The 19,764-nt window shown below is 38.7% G+C and overlaps 1 protein-coding gene across 3 annotated transcripts in view; it reads right to left on the reverse strand.

Annotated features, from left to right (window-relative positions):
- The window catches only part of GRIA2 (glutamate ionotropic receptor AMPA type subunit 2), a 194,177-nt gene that overhangs the window by 45,534 nt on the left and 128,879 nt on the right, over positions 1 to 19,764 (reverse strand). For all 3 annotated transcript variants that reach the window (XM_068990034.1, XM_068990033.1, XM_068990032.1), the window contains exons 7-9: positions 1,580 to 1,747; positions 1,218 to 1,322; positions 406 to 516 (exon numbers count right to left, since the gene is read on the reverse strand). In XM_068990034.1, the coding sequence (XP_068846135.1) occupies positions 406 to 516; positions 1,218 to 1,322; positions 1,580 to 1,747 (384 nt within the window). The remainder of the gene's footprint in view (positions 1 to 405; positions 517 to 1,217; positions 1,323 to 1,579; positions 1,748 to 19,764) is intronic.

Consider the following 19,764-nt stretch of genomic DNA (forward strand, 5'->3'; position numbering starts at 1 on the left):
AGCCTGCCAAGCTCCTCTGTTCATGGGATTATATCCTGGCAAGGATACTGGAATGGGTTACCATTTCCTCCTCCAGGGAATCTTTCCTACCCAGGGATCAAACCCACATCTCCTGAAACTCCTGGCAAGCAGATTCTTTTCTACTGAGCCACCTGGGAAGCCCCAAACACCAGGTTATGAATTATCTATAAAGCTAAAGTTCATTCTTGAAATGGAGAGGAAATATTTTGAATGCTTTAGCTCATTTGTGATCCTTTTAAACAGAATAACATGCAATGAATGACTGAAACATTCAAAAGCGTCACCATATCAGTTATTATCCTAAAATATAAGCAGAAAAACTAGTTGGCAGATGTTTTTCTTAAGAAAAAATAATGTCAAACAGAGGCATATGTAGCTAATTACCAAAATAGTAGTGACAACAACTGTCTTATTCTCAAGCCCAGAGGTATCATTTCCAGAAGGGAGTTCAGTGAGGGTAACAACCATTTTATCAACTTCGCTCCAATATCCGATCTGAAAAAAGACACAGAAAGAGTGCACTTGGATACACAGCCTTTCTATTACCAAGGCACCAAGTTATTTTCAAACCCATGCCTGAATCTGAAATTACACCTGTCCTAACTAGACTTGTCCTAAACACATAGCTTTAAAAATCTTAGCCACGGCAATTAGAGAAGAAAAAAGACATGTATTTTTTAGGTATGTGAATCAAATAAGAATAGAAAGGCACTGCAAAAACCATTCCTAAAAACAGATTGTCTCTTCATGCTCACTTTTCATATTCCCCAAGGGTAATTTTCATGGGACTGATCATATAGAAACATAAAATTCAAACAATGGCATTTTAGCCATAACAGAAGAAAAAAAATGATGACTTGAAAGTTACATGCACATTTCACCGGCTATGTTTGGTCTCCAGCACCATAATCTTTCAGCTATAGTTCTTTTTCTTCTCATTAAACTCTTTCTACCTCTGTCTTAAAAAAAACAAAAATTCATAATTGTTTTTAATTCATAGTTATTTTAAAATCATTTCAGTATTACTTACCAGAAATAGATTTTATTTAGAAAAAAGATTTTAAAATATATGTTTCTGGAGTTGTGGAGTCCATCTATGTGAATACATGTCTCCAGGACTCTGGAAGATGAGGTGGTGGGTCCACTAACCCACCTCCTCATACAGACACAAAGCCCTCAATTCACTAATGATTTACCTTCCGGGGCCCATTCGTTTTAAGCTCCATGATGTTAATTGTATAATTTATTCTTTTTCCATTCTGGTCAAACTTGATATTTCCTGAAAGACCTTCAACCTGCACCTAATGAGGAAATGGGAAAGGATACAGTTATAAATTCACTTCAACCAGACACAAACTGGTTGACCAGAGGACTCTCCCAGGATGCAAGTCAAGAAAATGACACTCATTAGTTTTCTTTTTTTTCTTCAACCTACCTTTGTGTAGGTAGGAAATAATATTCCCTCTACATAAAACAGATAAGATAAGAATGACTAATGCAGCAGGAAAAAAATAGTGGCTACCCTTAAGTTGCATCGCAATCATTTTCAGTGACTGACCTGTTTGAGGGCCCTTTCTATTTCTACACCTTGTCCCCAGGGCACCGCCGGGTTTGCCAGACAGTCTCCTGCATTTCCCCTTCTGGAGATTTCAATTCTCTGCTTCCGTAAGTTTCGAAAAGCTTCGGTCATCACTTGAACGGCGTCATATGTCAGAGCAGAAGTATACTGAAAAGTATCACACATTTCATAAGAATGGGAGAAAATTCAATGACTTCCTGTGCACTGGCCAACAGAATTCCAGTTGCCCACCATACGTGCCATATCAGAGTCCAAGAATTTAGACACAAGTTCGACTTCTAGAACCCTCAGAATCTAGGAGGAGGAGTATAGAATATTGGAACTATGGATTGTCCCCTTGATTCTAACCATTTCAATTATATTAACATCTCATCTATTTCAAGTTGATGTTTTCTAGTTGTGTTGAGTTTTCATTTTTCCAACTAGTTTCTCATTGCAGTATCACTTTATGGCCTGATTTGGTGATACACAGAATTATGAACTTAACAAAACAATATTTCTCCACTGTCTGAAGAGAGATTCAACTGGAAATATGGGAAGAATACTGATTAATTTCAGGATCTTTACTCTCTAATTCCATCCCAGTGATGCTCAAATAGATCTGCAGTGTTCTATATTTGGGGTGTTTGTTTTTAAACTTCCCTAGGTGATCATGATAATCAATGAGAACCACCACACTTCATGATTTCTATGTCCCCTCATGGTTCAATAATCTATGATAATATTGGTTCCAAGCTTATGATATTCAGATCTCAGTGGGGCAGCAGGATTACTTTAGGAGCTGAAGGTCAAACAGAAAATAAATACTACATGAAATAACTACTACAGAAAATAACTAAGCACCAACATGGGCTGGCTAAGTATTCCAACCCAGGGATCAAACTCAGGTCTCCTGCATTGCAGGCAGATTCTTTACCATCTGAGCCACCAGGAAAGCCCAAGAATACTGGAATGGGTAGCCTATCCCTTTTCCAGGGGATCTTCCTGACCCAGGAATTGAACCGGTGGCTCCTGCATTGCAGGAATATTCTTTACCAGCTGAGCTACCAGGGAAGCCTCCTGTGTATATACTACCACGTATCAAGGTATGATGTTGCTGCCAGTAATGATAAATCACATTTTAACATAAAAGCTTTACTGACTGCTGAGAAAATTTCTTTATTCAGTATTATTTTAATCTTTAGGTAACAAGTACAGTGAAGCTGGGGGAAAAACACCAGTATCACACTGACCCCACCTCTCTCATCCTCTTGAGGACAGTTTTTTTTTTTCTGCAGATATACTGTCAAAACCTCACATCAGCCTTTTTCCTCTATTGGATCATCTCTAATAGCAAATCCACTGCTCCAATATCTCCTACTACCAATAAGGAGGAAAGAAATACATAGGTAGGTAGATTAAATAGATAGGTGGGCGATGATGATGATGAGAGGTAATAGATAACTGCTTATTAGCTTCCTATACCCCTTCAATTTCCATCATCTTTTTTTCTGTTTCTTTCACAGGAACATTTGTTAAGACAAATTTTCTAAATTTTCACACCAACCCTCCTTGCTCTCTCTATGTGATGTCATTCATTCTATGGCTTTAAATTACATTCAGGTGCTCAAACGTGACTTCCTCAGCAGTACCCTTCATGCCCAGCCCACCCTCGATCACTTTCCTTCATGTAACCTTGTTTGAATGAAGTGAAGTGAAGGGAAGTCGTTCAGTCGTGTCCGACTCTTTGCGGCCCCGTGGACTGTAGCCTACCAGGCTTCTCCGTCCATGGGATTCTCCAGGCAAGAATACTGGAGTGGGTTACCATTTCCTTCTCCAGGGGATCTTCCCGACCCAGGGATTGAACCCGGGTCTCCCGCATTGGAGGCAGACGCTTTAACCTCTGAGCCACCAGGGAAGACTTTGTTTATTACCTTAATATTCACCACCAGTATCTGAGTATCCTCTTCATGTATTCTTTGTCTAATTGATCTCTTCTCCCCACTAGAACAGTTACTCTAAGGAAGCAGAAAACTTATTTGTGACCACTGAATTCTCAGAGCTCAGGGCACATTGGGCACACTTAAGAGACTTCCTTAGAAGGAAGGGAAGCAGGGAACAAGGAAGGGAAAAGGGAAGGAAGGAAGAAAAAACAGAGAGAGGGAGGAAGGAAAGAAGGCAGGTCAGAAATCTTCATACAGATTCTATCTTTACAGGATTCACATTCCCTCCCAGTTCAGTGAAAAGATATATTAACAGAAATTGCAATATACCATTCAGTTCAGTTCAGTTGATCAGTTATGTCCAACTCTTTGCGACCCCATGGATTTCAGCACGCCAGGCTTCCCTGTCCATCATCAACTCCCAGAGCTTGCTCAAACTCATGTCCATCGAGTTAGTGATGCCATCCAATCATCTCATTCTCTGTCATCACCTTCTCTTCCTGCCTTCAATCTATCCCAGCATCAGGGGCTTTTTCCAAGGAATCAGTTCTTCTCATCAGGTGGCCAAAGTATTGGAGTTTCAGCTTCAACATCAGTCCTTTCAATGAATATTCAAGACTGATTTCCTTTAGGAAGGACTGGTTGGATCTCCTTGCAGTCCAAGGGACTCTCAAGATCTTCTCCAACACCACAGTTCAAAGCATCAATTCTTTGATGCTCAGCTTTCTTTATAGTCCAACTCTCACATCCACACATGACTACTGGAAAAATCATAGCTTTGACTAGATGGACCTTTGTCAGCAAAGTAATGTCCCTGCTTTTTAATATGCTGTCTAAGCTGGTCATAGCTTTTTTTCCAAGGAGAAAGTGTCTTTTAATTTAATGGCTGCAATCACCATCTGCAGTGATTTTGGAGCCCCCCAAAATGAAGTCTCTCACTGTTTCCACTGTTTCCCCATCTATTTGGCATGAAGTGATGGGACTGGATGCCATGATCTTCCTTTTTGAATGTTGAGCTTTAAGCTAGTTTCTTCACTCTCCTCTTTCACTTTCATCAAGAGGCTCTTTAGTTCTTCTTCACTTTCTGCCATAAGGGTGGTGTCATCTGTGTATCTGAGGTTACTGATATTTCTCCTGGCAATCTTGATTCCAGCTTGCGCTTCATGCAGCCTGGCATTTTGCATGATATATGCTTCATATAAGTTAAATAAACAGAGTGACAATATATAGCTTTGACATACTCCTTTCCCTATTTGGAACCAATCTATTGTTCCATGTCTGGATCCAACTGTTACTTCTTGATCTGCATACAGATTTCTCAGGAGGCAGGCCAAGTGGTCTGGTATTCCCATCTCTTGAAGAATTTTCCACAGTTTGTTGTGATCCACACAATCAAAGGCTTTGGCATAATCAGTAAAGCAGATGTAGATGTTTTCTGGTATTCTCTAGCTTTTTTGATGATCCAGTGGATATTGGCAATTTGATCTCTGGTTCTTCTGCTTTCTCTAAATCCAGCTGGAATGTCTGGAAGTTCACAGTTCAAGTACCGTTGAAGTCTAGCTTGAAGAATTTTGAGCATTACTTTGCTAGCGTGTGAGCTGAGTGCAACTGTGCAGTAGTTTGAACATTCTTGGCATTGCTTTTCTTTGAGATTGGAATGGAAAATGACCTTTTCGAATCCTGTGGCCACTACTGAGTTTTCCAAATTTGCTGGCATATTGAATGCAGCACTTTTACAGCATCATCTTTTAAGATTTGAAATAGGTCAACTGTAATTCCATCACCTCCACTAGCTTTCTTCATAGTGATGCTTTCTCAGGACTTCGCATTCCAGGATGTCTAGGTGAGTGATCACACCATCGTGGTATCTGGGTCATGAAGATCTTTTTGTATAGTTCTTCTGTATATTTCTGCTACCTCTTCTTAATGTCTTCTGCTTCTGTTAGGTCCATACCATTTCTGTCCTTTATTGTGCCCATATTTGCATGAAATATTCCCTTGGTATCTCTAATTTTTTTGAAACGATTCTAGTCTTTCCCATTCTAGTGTTTTCCTCTATTTCTTTGCATTGATCATTAAGGAAGGCTTTCTTATCTCTCCTGGCTATTCTTTGGAATGCTGCATTCAAATGGATATACCTTTTCTTTTTTCCTTTGCGTTTAGCTTCTCTTCTTTTCTCAGCTATTTGTAATGCCTCCTCAGACAACCATTTTGCCTTTCTGCACTTCTTTTTCTTGGGGATGGTCTTGATCATTGCTTCCTGTACAACGTCATGAACCTCCATCTATAGTTCTTCAGGCACTCTATCAGATCTAATCCCTTGAATCTATTCGTCACTTCCATTGTATAATCACAGGATTTTATTTAGGTCATACTTGAATGGCTTAGTGGTTTTCCCTACTTTTTTCAATTTAAGTCTATTTGGCAATAAAGAGTTCATGATCTGAGCCACAGTCAGCTCCCAGTCTTGTTTTTGCTGACTGTACAGAGCTTCTCCATCTTTGGCTACAAAGAATATAATCAATTATTTCAGTATTGGCCATCTGGTGATGTCCATGTGTAGAATCTAATATACCATTTAGTGTCATAAACTGATCCAATGGTTGATAGATATTTTTCTTGCTTATTTTTTAATATGAGAGATGTTACAATAAGGCAAATGAGAAAGTAACTTATGTAGTATAAATTACCACCTCCCTGAATCTAGAAATTGTTTAATATATCATATCTTTAGTGTTAAAAAAGTGTGAAGTTATTATTATAATTTTTTCATGAATAGTTTAAGTGAATCAGTTTCATTTTATCACATGAATGAATCAAATTTGATGGGAAAGTGATAGGAGGAAGAAGAAAAAGAAAATAATTTTGAGACCACAGGACTGTGACTAATGCTGTTAATTGTAAGATATACACATTTATTACTAAATTTTCTTAAGCAATGTCACTGCAGGGATATACATGAGGCCTTCTTCACAAATCTACATTATCTCTTGGGTGGCTGCACTTTAGTTTCCTGGAAATAACCCTACTAAATGGACCTAAATCAAACCCATCTCTATTTTCTCCCCAAATCTGCAACCTCTTCCTTCAAACTGTACATGCAAGAAATTAATAAAATACACTGTGTTATATACCCATGTGAAAGTGAAAATCAGTCATGTCCAACTCTTGGCTACCCCATGGACCATATAGTCCATGGAATTCTCCAGGCCAAAATACTGGAGTGAGTAGCCTTTCCCTTTTCCAGGGATCTTCCCAACCCAGGGATAGCAGGTCTCCCACATTGCAGGCATATTTTTTACCAGCTAAGCCACCAGGGAAACCCAAGAATACTGGAGTGGGTAGCCTATCCCTTCTCCAGGGGATCTTTCCAACCCAGAAATCAAACTGGTATCTCATGCATCAGAGGTGGATTCTTTACCAACTGAGCTATCAGGAAAGCCTTCCATGTAGGCCATCTGTATTCCTGGATTGAAAATGTAATTTCTTGGAGCCTTTCTTAAGAAAACATTCTCAAATACAGAGAACTTTCATACACAGATATTAATTTCAACATCATTCTTAATGTGCAAAAATTATAAGGAATCTATGAGAATAAAAGAATGCTTAAAAACTATGCTTTCTGTGGAAAGCATATGTGAACATATGTGCGGAAGTATATATGTGGAAGCATTATGTGAACATTAGCTTCCCTGGTGATTCAGATGGTAAAGAATCCATCTGCAATGAAGGCGATCTAAGTTTGATCCCTGGGTTGGGAAGATCCCCTGTAGAAGTGAATAGCTATCCACTCTAGTATTCTGACCTAGAGAATTCCATGGACTGTATAGTCCATGGGGTCACAAAGAGGTGACCCCACATGACTGAGTGACTTTCACTTTCACTATTGAAACAATAAAAAGTTCTATTCATAAAGGTTGTGTTCATTGCAGCACTGTTTATAATAATCAGGACATGGAAGCAACCTATATCTCCATCAGCAGATGAATGGATAAGAAAGCTGTGGTACATATACACAATGGAGTATTACTCAGCCATTAAAAAGAATACAGTTGAACCAGTTCTGATGAGGTGGATGAAACTGGAGCCGATTATACAGAGTGAAGTAAGCCAGAAAGAAAAACACCGATACAGTATACTAACTCATATATAAGGAATTTAGAAAGATGGTAATGATAACCCTGTATGCGAGATGGCAAAAGAGACACAGATGTATGGAACAGTCTTTTGGACTCTGTGGGAGAGGAAGAGGGTGGGATGATTTGGGAGAATGGCATTGAAACATGTATAATATCATATATAAATGAATCGCCAGTCCAGGTTCAATGCAGGATACAGGATGCTTGGGGCTGGTACACTGGGATGACCCAGAGTGATGGTATGGGGAGGGAGGAGGGAGAGGGGTTCAGGATGGGGAACACGTGTACACCCATGGCAGATTCATGTTGATGTATGGCAAAACCAATACAATATTGTAAAGTAATTAGCCTCCAATTAAAATAAATAAACAATTCAAAGAAATAGAGGAAAACAACAGAATGGGAAAGACTAGAGATCTCTACAAGAAAATCAGAGACACCAAGGGAACATTTCATGCAAAGATGGGCTCGATAAGGGACAGAAATGGTATGGACCTAACAGAAGCAGAAGATATTAAGGAGAGGTGGCAAGAATACACAGAAGAACTGTACAAAAAGGACCTTCACAACCCAGATAATCACGATGGTGTGATCACTCACCTAGAGCCAGACATCCTTGAATGTGAAGTCAAGTGGGCCTTAGAAAGCATCACTATGAACAAAGCTAGTGGAGATGATGGAATTCCAGTTGAGCTGTTTCAAATCCTGAAAGACGATGCTATGAAAGTGCTGCACTCAATATGCCAGCAAAATTGGAAAACTCAGCAGTGGCCACAGGACAGTTTTCATTCCAATTCCAAAGAAAGACAATGCCAAAGAATGCTCAAACTACTGCACAATTACACTCATCTCACACGCTGGTAAAGTCATGCTCAAAATTCTCCAAGCCAGGCTTCAGCAATACCTGAACCGTGAACTTCCTGATGTTCAAGATGGTTTTAGAAAAGGCAGAGGAACCAGAGACCAAATTGCCAACATCTGCTGGATCATGGAAAAAGCAAGAGAGTTCCAGAAAAACATCTATTTCTGCTTTATTGACTATGCCAAAGCCTTTGACTGTGTGGATCACAATAAAGTGTGGAAAATTCTGAAAGAGATGGGAATACCAGACCACCTAACCTGCCTCTTGAGATATCTGTATGCAGGTCAGGAAGCAACAGTTAGAACTGGACATGGAACAATAGACTGTTTCCAAATAGGAAAAGGAGTATGTCAAGGCTGTATATTGTCACCCTGCTTATTTAACTTCTATGCAGAGTACATCATGAGAAACGCTGGGCTGGAAGAAACACAAGCTGGAATCAAGATTGCCGGGAGAAATATCAATAACCTCAGATATGCAGATGACACCACCCTTATGGCAGAAAGTGAAATGGAACTAAAAAGCCTCTTGATGAAAGTAAAAGAGGAGAGTGAAAAAGTTGGCTTAAAGCTCAACATTCAGAAAACGAAGATCATGGCATCTGGTCCCATCACTTCATGGCAAATAGATGGGGAAACAGTAGAAACAGTGTCAGACTTTATTTTTGGGGGCTCCAAAATCACTGCTATGGTGACTGCAGCCATGAGATTAAAAGACGCTTACTCCTTGGAAAAAAAGTTATGAGCAACCTAGATAGTATATTCAAAAGCAGAGACATTACTTTGCCAACTATGGTCCGTCTAGTCAAGGCTATGGTTTTTCCAGTAGTCATGTATGGATGTGAGAGTTGGACTGTGAAGAAGGCCGAGAGCCGAAGAATTGATGCGTTTGAACTGTGGTGTTGGAGAAGACTCTTGAGAGTCCCTTGGACTGCAAGGAGATCCAACCAGTCCATTCTGAAGGAGATCAGCCTGGGATTTCTTTGGAAGGAATGATGCTGAAGCTGAAACTCCAGTCCTTTGGCCACCTCATGTGAAGAGTTGACTTATTGGAAAAGACTCTGATGCTGGGAGGGATTAGGGGCAGGAGGAGAAGGGGACAACAGAGGATGAGATGGCTGGATGGCATCACAGACTCAATGGACGTGAGTCTGAGTGAACTCCGGGAGTTGGTGATGGACAGGGAGGCCTGGCGTGCTGCGATTCATGGGGTCACAAAGAGTCGGACGTGACTGAGTGACTGAACTGAACTGAACTGATATTTAAAAAAATAAAATAATGGTTATGTAGCAATACAAATTAAACAAGCTGTAAGATAAGTGAAAAACAACATTACAACTAAATATTTTTCAATAGAAAATTAGAATAGAAATAATTGCATCCCTTCAACAAAAAAAGGAAAGAAAAATAAACAAATGATTAGAATAAAATAAGAGGGAGGAAACATACATGATGATATTTTCTTGCCAAGTACTCTACAATATCCATGTAGCTTTTAAAAAATCTGTATTATATCAAAAGCATTGCTTTAAATCATATTTATTTAAGAAAAGACTTCTTGGAGAAATAGAAATATCATGACAGCTTTTATCTGCCTCACATATCTCTCTTCTCCTAGAGGAAAATAAACTGATTAGTTTGCTTTCTTATACAGCAATCTGTCTATTGCTAGTTGAATTCTTATCATGAAGTTTAGGTCACTGAATCAGAAACAGAAGCCAGTACTGTAGTTTGTATTCAGGAATTCAATCATAGTTAAAAGGCAAACTCTTCCTTGAGTCACCCTGCTCACACTACTAGAAGAAATCTACAAAGTCATCTGCTCAATGTTTCAGAGTCTATAAATGCTGGTGAACTACATTAAAAAATAAGATGAGGCTGAATCAACTAAAAGCATTTAAGTCCACACAGCATGTTACTATTATAATTCAGGGCATGAGCTCACTAAGAAGAAAAATCCTTCCAACCTTTACCAAATGTTCAAATCTAATCACGTCTCAAGCTTATTATCATTGTAAATTAATAGTCACAATCATAGACTCAGTTCTGGGCTGAGAGAAAATCAACAGCCTCTGTATCCAGAGCTCCTTCTGGTTTATGTTCTGCATATGTGGCTCATTTATTTTTCTCAACAAATATGTTCACATTTTTGATTGTATAGTTAAATATTTCAATTTTATTCTACCATTCACTAAACTAGATGTAAATTAATTTGAAGGGAACATGATGGCGATGGAACAATCTCTTTCCTTGAAAACAAATGCATCATCTCTGTCCTGATGTTTATGTTCTGTGAAATTCCTCAGCTGACTTGGAAATTTATATTTCAGTGGGGTGCCATTATATGCTGTGGTGCTCTGCCACAATCGCTCCTATCCACACTTGAAGAAGAAATCTGGGGAAACATTTTTATGGTCCGTTTTCCAAATGCACTTTTTATTTCATTTTTAAGTGTATCTTTATTGAGACTCGTTTTTCAAAAGTAAAATGATCTATGCATTTTAAATATGTTTGTTTTGCCCAATAGTTATAAGATATTATTCGACAACACATTTCTCTACTCACTGATAACAGAAAATGTTAATCTTATAGTCAAAAAACAAAATGAGAAGAATAGAAGTTCTGTATACATTTAAAATGCGACAAATATACAGAGGGTAACTAGGCTGTAATATAAAGTTTCATGGGTCATAGTGACAGCACCTATTCTGAAACATATGTTATCTGCATGGTGCTTTAAAAATAGGGGGGAAAAAAAGAAAACATCATTCAAAAACGAAGTACTAGGCTTTAGTATTATGAAACTGTCAAAATTTCCTATGAATGGGTATTTCCATATCTTCCTTGACACTTGAAACTGAATTGAGTATGGTTTAGAAAGCATTTAATACAGCATCTTCTGATCTCTATCAGAGCTGCCTCAAGCTCCGATTACAGCATTTACTACTCTGTTGCCTTGAGCAAATTAACTGCAGTGTCTGTGTGCAAAGTGTGTTATCAGTGAGATAAGCAGAACAATGTCTCTTCTATGTCATAGTGGAGTTGGAAAGGTAAGTGAGGGAAAAAGGAAGAATTCATGCAGACTTAGTTCTCTATGTGTCAAACATGAGCCGGGTAGTTTCCTAGATAGACCTTAAAAAAAAAAAAAAACCTCTATGCAACAAATACTTTTATTCCAATGGTATAGGTGAAGATTACAAGTTATCAAGTTATATTTTTCTCAGGGTCACAAAAATATATGGCAAAGGTGGAATTTGAATCCCGATCTCTTCATTTCAGGGATAATGAGGTGATGGGCTGTCCTGGTTTGCCTTGGCCTGTCCCAGTTTTGGATTTGAAAGTTTGGAGTCCAGGCACACTGGGACTGTTGGATTTTGAGTTTTAAAATACACTAAAAATCAAAGTTATTGACCTGCATGTTTGTCTTCTCTTTTCCTTTTATTACTATCTATCTTGTTACAAAATGAGCTTGTCTTTACACTGTTTTGAAAACCACCATCCTGATCTATAAGACTCTGATCCAGTAAGTTCAGAAAATAATTTTCATGTTGGCATATTAAAGGCCCTGAGAAATCCTGCAGTAACAATTCCAATTACTTTAATTGGTCAGCATTGCCAAAACTAATAACCATTTAAAATTTTTCTTTAACATCAATTAATTTCTATAAAAATAGCATTTGTATAACATACTTTGGGCTGTCAGAAGTTTTATAGTCTGATACATTTTATACAGCCATTTAAAAAATAGCATCATTCAGTTAAAATTATTATAAACTAGGCAGACGCTTTGGCTCAGAGGGTAAAGCATCTGCCTGCAATGCAGGAGACCTGGGTTTTATCCCTGGGTCAGGAAGATCCCTTGGAGAAGGAAATGGCAACCCGCTCCAGTATTCTTGCCTGGAAAATCCCATGGACAGAGAAGCCTGGTAGACTGCAGTCCATGGGATCGCAAAGAGTCGGACACGACTGAGCAACTTCACTTTCACATTCATTACAAACTAAATGATATCTCCCTAGAGAATCACATAATATAATTACGCTGTTTCTTTATCACCAAATTATCAACATTATCAAAAATGATGAGCTCTAGGAACAATAATTAAGCTTGTAAGAAAGTTTACAAAGTCTCTCTTTTCTTTAAGCTTCTTGGCAATGGCCTGAAATCAACTAACACCATAGAAAAGAAAAAAAGAAAAAAAAAAAAGAAATACATTATAAACTTAAAATTATTCACTTCTCTTAATTTCGAATTCAAGTGAAGTCTACCCTCTGGGAAAGAGCTGTCTGTGATAAGGTCATCTCTACTTTCCTCTAAAGCCTTTTAAATACATGCCCTTTGTAGCGTCACTGAATAAAATCACAGAATCTTCATTAAGATCCAACATCACTGGAACAACAGGAACTCTCACTCATTGTCAGTGGAAATGCAAAATAGTACAGTTACTTTGGGAGACAGATCATTTCTTACAAAACTAAACATACTTGTATGTAATCAAGCCAACACACTCCTTGGTGTTTACCCAAAGGAGTTGAGACATGAAGCCCACTCAAAATCATCACACGTTAATAGCAGCTTTATTTATAACTGCCAAAACTTGGAAGCAACCAAGATAGTCTTCAATAAATAAAAGATAAATAATGTGAGGTACATGAAGACAAAAGAATAGTATCAGAGTTAAAAAGGAGTGAGCTACCAAGGCACCGAAAGACTCAGAGGATTTTAGATGTAAATGACTAAGTGTAAGAAGCCAATCAAAAAAGGGCACATATTACATAATTCTAACTGTATGACTTTCTGGAAAAGGTGTAACTATGGAGATAGCAAAACGATCAGTCAGTGGTGGCCAGGTGTTGGTGGTGGGAGGAGGGATAAATAAATGAAATGCAAAGGGCTTTTAGAGCCATGGAAATGCTTTATATGAAACAATAACAATGAAAGCATGTTATTATCTATTTATCCAAACCTGTAGAATGCACAAGGCTGAGAGTGAGTGGGCTTTTCTTTTCTTTGTTTATTTTTATATTGGATTTTAATTTTATTCACTTCCATATAACAGCATATATAAAATGTGGCACAGAAAAAAACATTTATGAAACTTGCTCACTCCATTGAGATTGGCATGGATTACATACTTTAGAAAAAAGAAAAAGCCAACGATGGAAGAATTTTCATCCCTAAGGGTAGATTTTATTTGGAGATAGCCAAAAGTCATTTTCAGACTAAGTCTTGTGAAATGTGGTAGGGAAAAGCCTGAACAAAACAAACAAACAAAACTGAAGAAAGGGTGAATGGTAACATAAACTATGGACCTTGGGTAATTACAAGCCATGTGTCAACACAGGCTCCTCAATTCCATCACATGCATCACTCTGGTGAAGGAAGTTGATATTGGAAGACTCTGTGACGTATAGGAACAGGGTACATATAGGAAATTTCTGTACTTTCTGCTCAATTTTGCTGTGAACCTAAACCTGCTCTAAAAATAATGTCTTAATTGTTGTTTAGTTGCTCAGTTATGATTGACTCTTTGCTACCCCATGGACTGCAGCATGCCAAGCTTCTCTGTCCTTCCCTATCTCCCAGAGTTTGCTCAAACTCATGTCACTGAGTCAATGATGTCATACAATCATCTCTTCCTGTCATCCCCCTCTCCTACTGCCTTCAATCTTTCCCAGTACCAGGGTCTTTTCCAAGGAGTCAGCTCTTTGCCTCAGGTGGCCAGAGTATTGGAGCTTCAGCTTCAGCATCAGTCCTTTAGTATTCAGGACTAATTTCCTTTAGAATGGACTGGTTTGATCTCTTTGCAGTCCAAGGGACTCTCAAGAGTCTTCTCCAACACCACATTTCAGAAGCATCAATTCCTCAGCACTTAGGCTTCTTTATGGTCCAACTCTTACATCAGTGCACAACTACTGGAAAAACCATAGCTTTGACTAGACAGACATTTGTCGGTATAATGTCTAATGTTTTTGCTTTTTAACACTTTGTCTAGGATTGTCACAGCTTTTCTTCCAAGGAGCAAGCATCTTTTAATTTCATGGCTCCAATCACATCTGCAGTGATTTTGCCCAAGAAAAAAAGTCTTTCACTGTTTCCATTATTTCCACATCTATTTGCCATGAAATGATGGGACCGGATTACATGACCTTAGTTCTTTGTTGAGTTTTAAGCCAGCTTTTTTTTCACTCTCCTCTTTCACTATCATCAAGAGGCTCTTTAGTTCCTCATTGCTTTCTGCCATAAGGGTGGTGTCATGTGCATATCTGGGGTTATTCCTGTTTCTCGCATCAATTCTGATTCCAGCTTGTGTTTCGTCTGGCCCAGGATTTTGCCTGATGTACTCTGCATACAAGTGAAATAATCAGAGTGACAATATACAGCTTTGACACACTCTTTTCCCAATTTTGAACCAGTGCATTGTTCCAAGTCCAGTTCTAAATGTTGCTTCTTGACCTGCATACAGGTTTCTCAGGAAGCAGTTAAGGTGGTCTGGTATTCCCATCTCTTTGAGAGTTTTCCAGTTTGTGTGATTCACACAGTCAAAGGTTTCTTTTTAAAATTTATCCTTAAGTCTTGATTAGAAAACTAATAAAAATGCAACATCTTTATAAGCACAGAAGATGTATCACATTTCCAAGACTGAAAAGACAGCTCCATTGGCAAGAAACCAAAATGAACATCTTTTCTATTATTATCTTCTTTGAATAATAAAAATAAGTTTTTAATTCACTGGGAAGAAAGACTCTTGAAAATAAAAAGAATATATTGAAAACAACATACTCAAATCAACACATTGTCTGGTTTTGATTCACCCACTGGTAGGTAAAGACTTTCCTCAGAGGCCGATATTTCACTTTGTTCACTTCTTAGGAATCTTCAAACAGTTGAAATTTCCTTATTTTTGTAGTCTGAACAATAAAAACAATATTTTCCAGGGTTATTTAAGAACTGATTCCAGCAGAGGTGACCAGCTACAAGTCACTACAATCTTTGATAGAAGGAGGAGCTATTTGAGGGTCATAAATTTGGCAAAAATTACAAATATTAGCTTATGGGTTTTAGTGCCTAAATTTGCATATCACATAATCATGGTATTAAATTTGGGAGAAATCTGAGCAATCATGGACATTTATTTCCTTTGCAGATGAAAAAATATGGACATGAGATGAACCCAGATATCATGCATTATAATTCAAACAGTGATAATGCATTTTCATTTTTCTTGGTATAATATGTGTATCTCCATAGTTTAATATATCATTTCCATTACTTTTTATAAAATATGTGATTTTATCAATATCATATTTTTAATTTGAGTTTATTACAGTTACATAAACACTTTTTAAACCTAAACCACAAAACATAAGAGATAAATCTTGTCAAGCAACTTTTTTGTTGCATGTCAAAAATACTTTAATATTCATTGTAGGGGATGACAACATGCCAGCAGTGAGTTTGGTCATTTAAAACATTCAAGGAGCAGAATCATTTTCATGAAGCCACCACAGCACATTTAATGCATGATGCTAAATACTGAACTCAAAGTGATTATACTATTTTTCAACAGGCCTCATAATTAAGAAAGTTTGAATTCCTGTTTTAAGTCTTTTTCTGAGTAAAATGGGATTCTTGGAGGAAAGCCATTATTTAAGGTAACATACAATGCCAGTCCTATATTATGGTTGAATTCCTTAACACCTGCAGGTCCCAACAGACACAATTCAAACTAGGTCCAAACTGTCCACATGAAAATGTACAATAGATGGTATATACTGAAAGCCATTGAAGACCCTGAAAACACCAAAAATCTATCTCAAAACAGAAATATGTGCAAATTAGTCTTAAGATAGTGTCAAATCATCTAAATCATCTGTCTCTTTGTCAACATTTTCTTTTTTTTTGAGAAAGGTAAAATGCTCGCTGCAACTGTCCCATTTAAACCCAGGTGTGGGCTGCCGTCTATGGGATCGCACAGAGTTGGACACGACTGAAGCAATTTAGCAGCAGCAGCAGCCGTGATAGTTCAGATCTGATTACTATAGAATTTTATATTTCAGTCAGCAAAATAACACTACTTTTCTGCCACAGCTGAGTAAAAGAACACAACAGATGCTCAGGACAAAAATTTAAACCTCATATTATGGCAATTATAAATTATCTATTTTTTCCTTCCCCCCGTCTTGATATATTCAAAATATTGACTTATTTTTCACTTCACTCCTCTTCATTTCTACAAATCTCTCTTATGTGCCTACTCTGTGTAAATCCCGGCATGAGCTGTGGGGCTAATAAGATAGAAGGATGCAGAGTGTCTTTCCGAATCTTGTTTTCAATCCACAAATACCTCTCAACTGAATTTATATTCATATATTACAAATGTAGGGTTGTGATTTTTGCAATTTGGAAAACTCAGCAGTGACCACAGGACTGGAAAAGGTCAGTTTTCATTCCAATTCCAAAGAAAGGCAATGCCAAAGAATGCTCAAACTACCGCACAACTGCACTCATCTAACATGCTAGTAAAGTAATGCTCAAAATTCTCCAAGCCAGACTTCAGAAATACATGAACCGTGAACTCCCTGATGTTCAAGCTCGTTTTAGAAAAGGCAGAGGAACCAGAGATCAAATTGCCAACATCCGCTGGATCATGGAAAAAGCAAGAGAGTTCCAGAAAAACATCTATTTCTGCTTTATTGACTATGCCAAAGCCTTTGACTGTGTGGATCACAATAAAGTGTGGAAAATTCTGAAAGAGATGGGAATACCAGACCACCTAACCTGCCTCTTGAGAAATCTGTATGCAGGTCAGGAAGCAACAGTTAGAACTGGACATGGAACTACAGACTGGTTCCAAATAGGAAAAGGAGTATGTCAAGGCTGTATATTGTCACCCTGCTTATTTAACTTCTATGCAGAGTACATCATGAGAAACGCTGGGCTGGAAGAAACACAAGCTGGAATCAAGATTGCCAGGAGAAATATCAATAACCTCAGATATGCAGATGACACCACCCTTATGGCAGAAAGTGAAATGGAACTAAAAAGCCTCTTGATGAAAGTAAAAGAGGAGAGTGAAAAAGTTGGCTTAAAGCTCAACATTTAGAAAACGAAAATCATGACATCTGGTCCCATCACTTCATGGCAAATAGATGGGGAAACAGTAGAAACAGTGTTAGACTTTATTTTTGGGGGCTCCAAAATCACTGCAGATGGTGACTGCAGCCATGAAATTAAAAGACGCTTACTCCTTGGAAGAAAAGTTATGACCAACCTAGATAGTATATTCAAAAGCAGAGACATTACTTTGCCGACTAAGGTCCGTCTAGTCAAGGCTATGGTTTTTCCAGTGGTCATGTATGGATGTGAGAGTTGGACTGTGAAGAAGGCTGAGCACCAAAGAATTGATGCTTTTGAAGTGTGGTGTTGGAGAAGACTCTTGAGAGTCCCTTGGACTGCAAGGAGATCCAACCAGTCCATTCTGAAGGAGATCAGCCCTGGGATTTCTTTGGAAGGAATGATGCTAAAGCTGAAACTCCAGTCCTTTGGCCACCTCATGTGAAGAGTTGACTCATTGGAAAAGACTCTGATGCTGGGAGGGATTGGGGGCAGGAGGAGAAGGGGACGACAGAGGATGAGATGGCTGGATGGCATCACTGACTCGATAGACATGAGTTTGAGTGAACTCCGGGAGATGGTGATGAACAGGGAGGCCTGGCGTGCAGCGATTCATGGGGCCACAAAGAGTCAGACACGACTGAGCAACTGAACTGAACTGAACTGAACTGAACTGAATAAAATGGAGAGAACTGGCAAGTGTAACAAATCCATTTATTTCCCTCCCTCCTCATGCCACAACCACCATTCAGAAAACTACCAGTTATTGTCTGGAGTGCTCCTGAAATCTTCCTAAAAGCTCCTGTCACCAAGATCTGTTGTGTATCAAACCTATAGCCATCGTTCTCCTCTAGGGCGTTCTGGCTGCTCTCGTGCATGCTAAGTTGCTTCAGTTGTGTCCAGCTCTTTGTGACCCTATGAAACCATAGCCCATCAGGCTGGTCCATGTGGATTCTTCAGGCAAGAATATTGGAGTGGATTGCCATGCCCTCTTGCAGAAGATCTTCTTGACCCAGCTATCAAACTTGAGTCTTTTATATCTCTTGCATTAAGCAGATGGGTTCTTTACCACTAGCATCACCTGGGAAACCCTCAGAATAAGACAAATAATTCCTTAGAGGTCAACAAGGCACATATATGTCTGTAAAGTATTCTTTCTCAGAATTCCCTCAAAACTCCTCTGTTCAACTTCCAGTCTCACAGAAATATTTATATTTTTCTTGGACTGAGGACTTTGTGGGAAGTCATGTTCCCTTCTTTCTTCTAATACTTATCTCTCCCTCAGGTTTTAAATTCCATATGATTCCCTCAAAAAAGGAAGCCTTTCTTGCTTACAGATCTGGGAATAGGAGCCTCTTAAGGGTGCTTTCCTTTGTTCATTCAGAAAGCCTTTTGCTAAAGAGCTGCTCTGTGCTAGGCCTACTTCTAGGAGCTAGGAACAAACAAAATCAGGGAACAAACAAACACCAACCAAAAACCCCTGCCTCCATGGCACTTACTTTCAAGGTGAAGGAGCCAGACATTTAACAAACTAATGAATAAATTCATTATGAATACAGTACACAAGGAGGTATTAAACAGAAAAAAACTGGAGCAGGGAAAGGGCAGGGAACACACTCTGATGAGTGCAGGGATTGCAGTTTCAAACAGAGAGCCTGTTGCTAGCTTCCTTGAGGAGACGGCATCTGAATAAAGATCACAGAAGGCAGGAGGCTTAGCTTTGCAGATGCGAAGGGGAGAACAGTCCAGAAGAAGGAAGATTCAGTGCTGAGGGGAAAGGTCTCCTGTGCTTAAGAATGGATGGCTAACAAACACATGAAAAGATGCTCAACATCACTCATTATTAGAGAAATGAAAATCAAAACCACAATGAGGTACCACTTCACACCAGTCAGAATGGCTGTGATCCAAAAGTCTGCAAGCAATAAATGCTGGAGAGGGTGTGGAGAAAAGGGAACCCTCCTACACTGTTGGTGGGAATGCAAACTAGTACAGCCACTTTGGAGAACAGTGTGGAGATTCCTTAAAAAATTGCAAATAGAACTACCTTATGACCCAGCAATCCCACTGCTGGGCATATACACTGAGGAAACCAGAATTGAAAGATACACATGTACCCCAGTGTTC

Source organism: Capricornis sumatraensis, chromosome 17 (genome assembly GCF_032405125.1).
Source record: "Capricornis sumatraensis isolate serow.1 chromosome 17, serow.2, whole genome shotgun sequence".
NCBI lineage: Eukaryota > Metazoa > Chordata > Mammalia > Artiodactyla > Bovidae > Capricornis > Capricornis sumatraensis.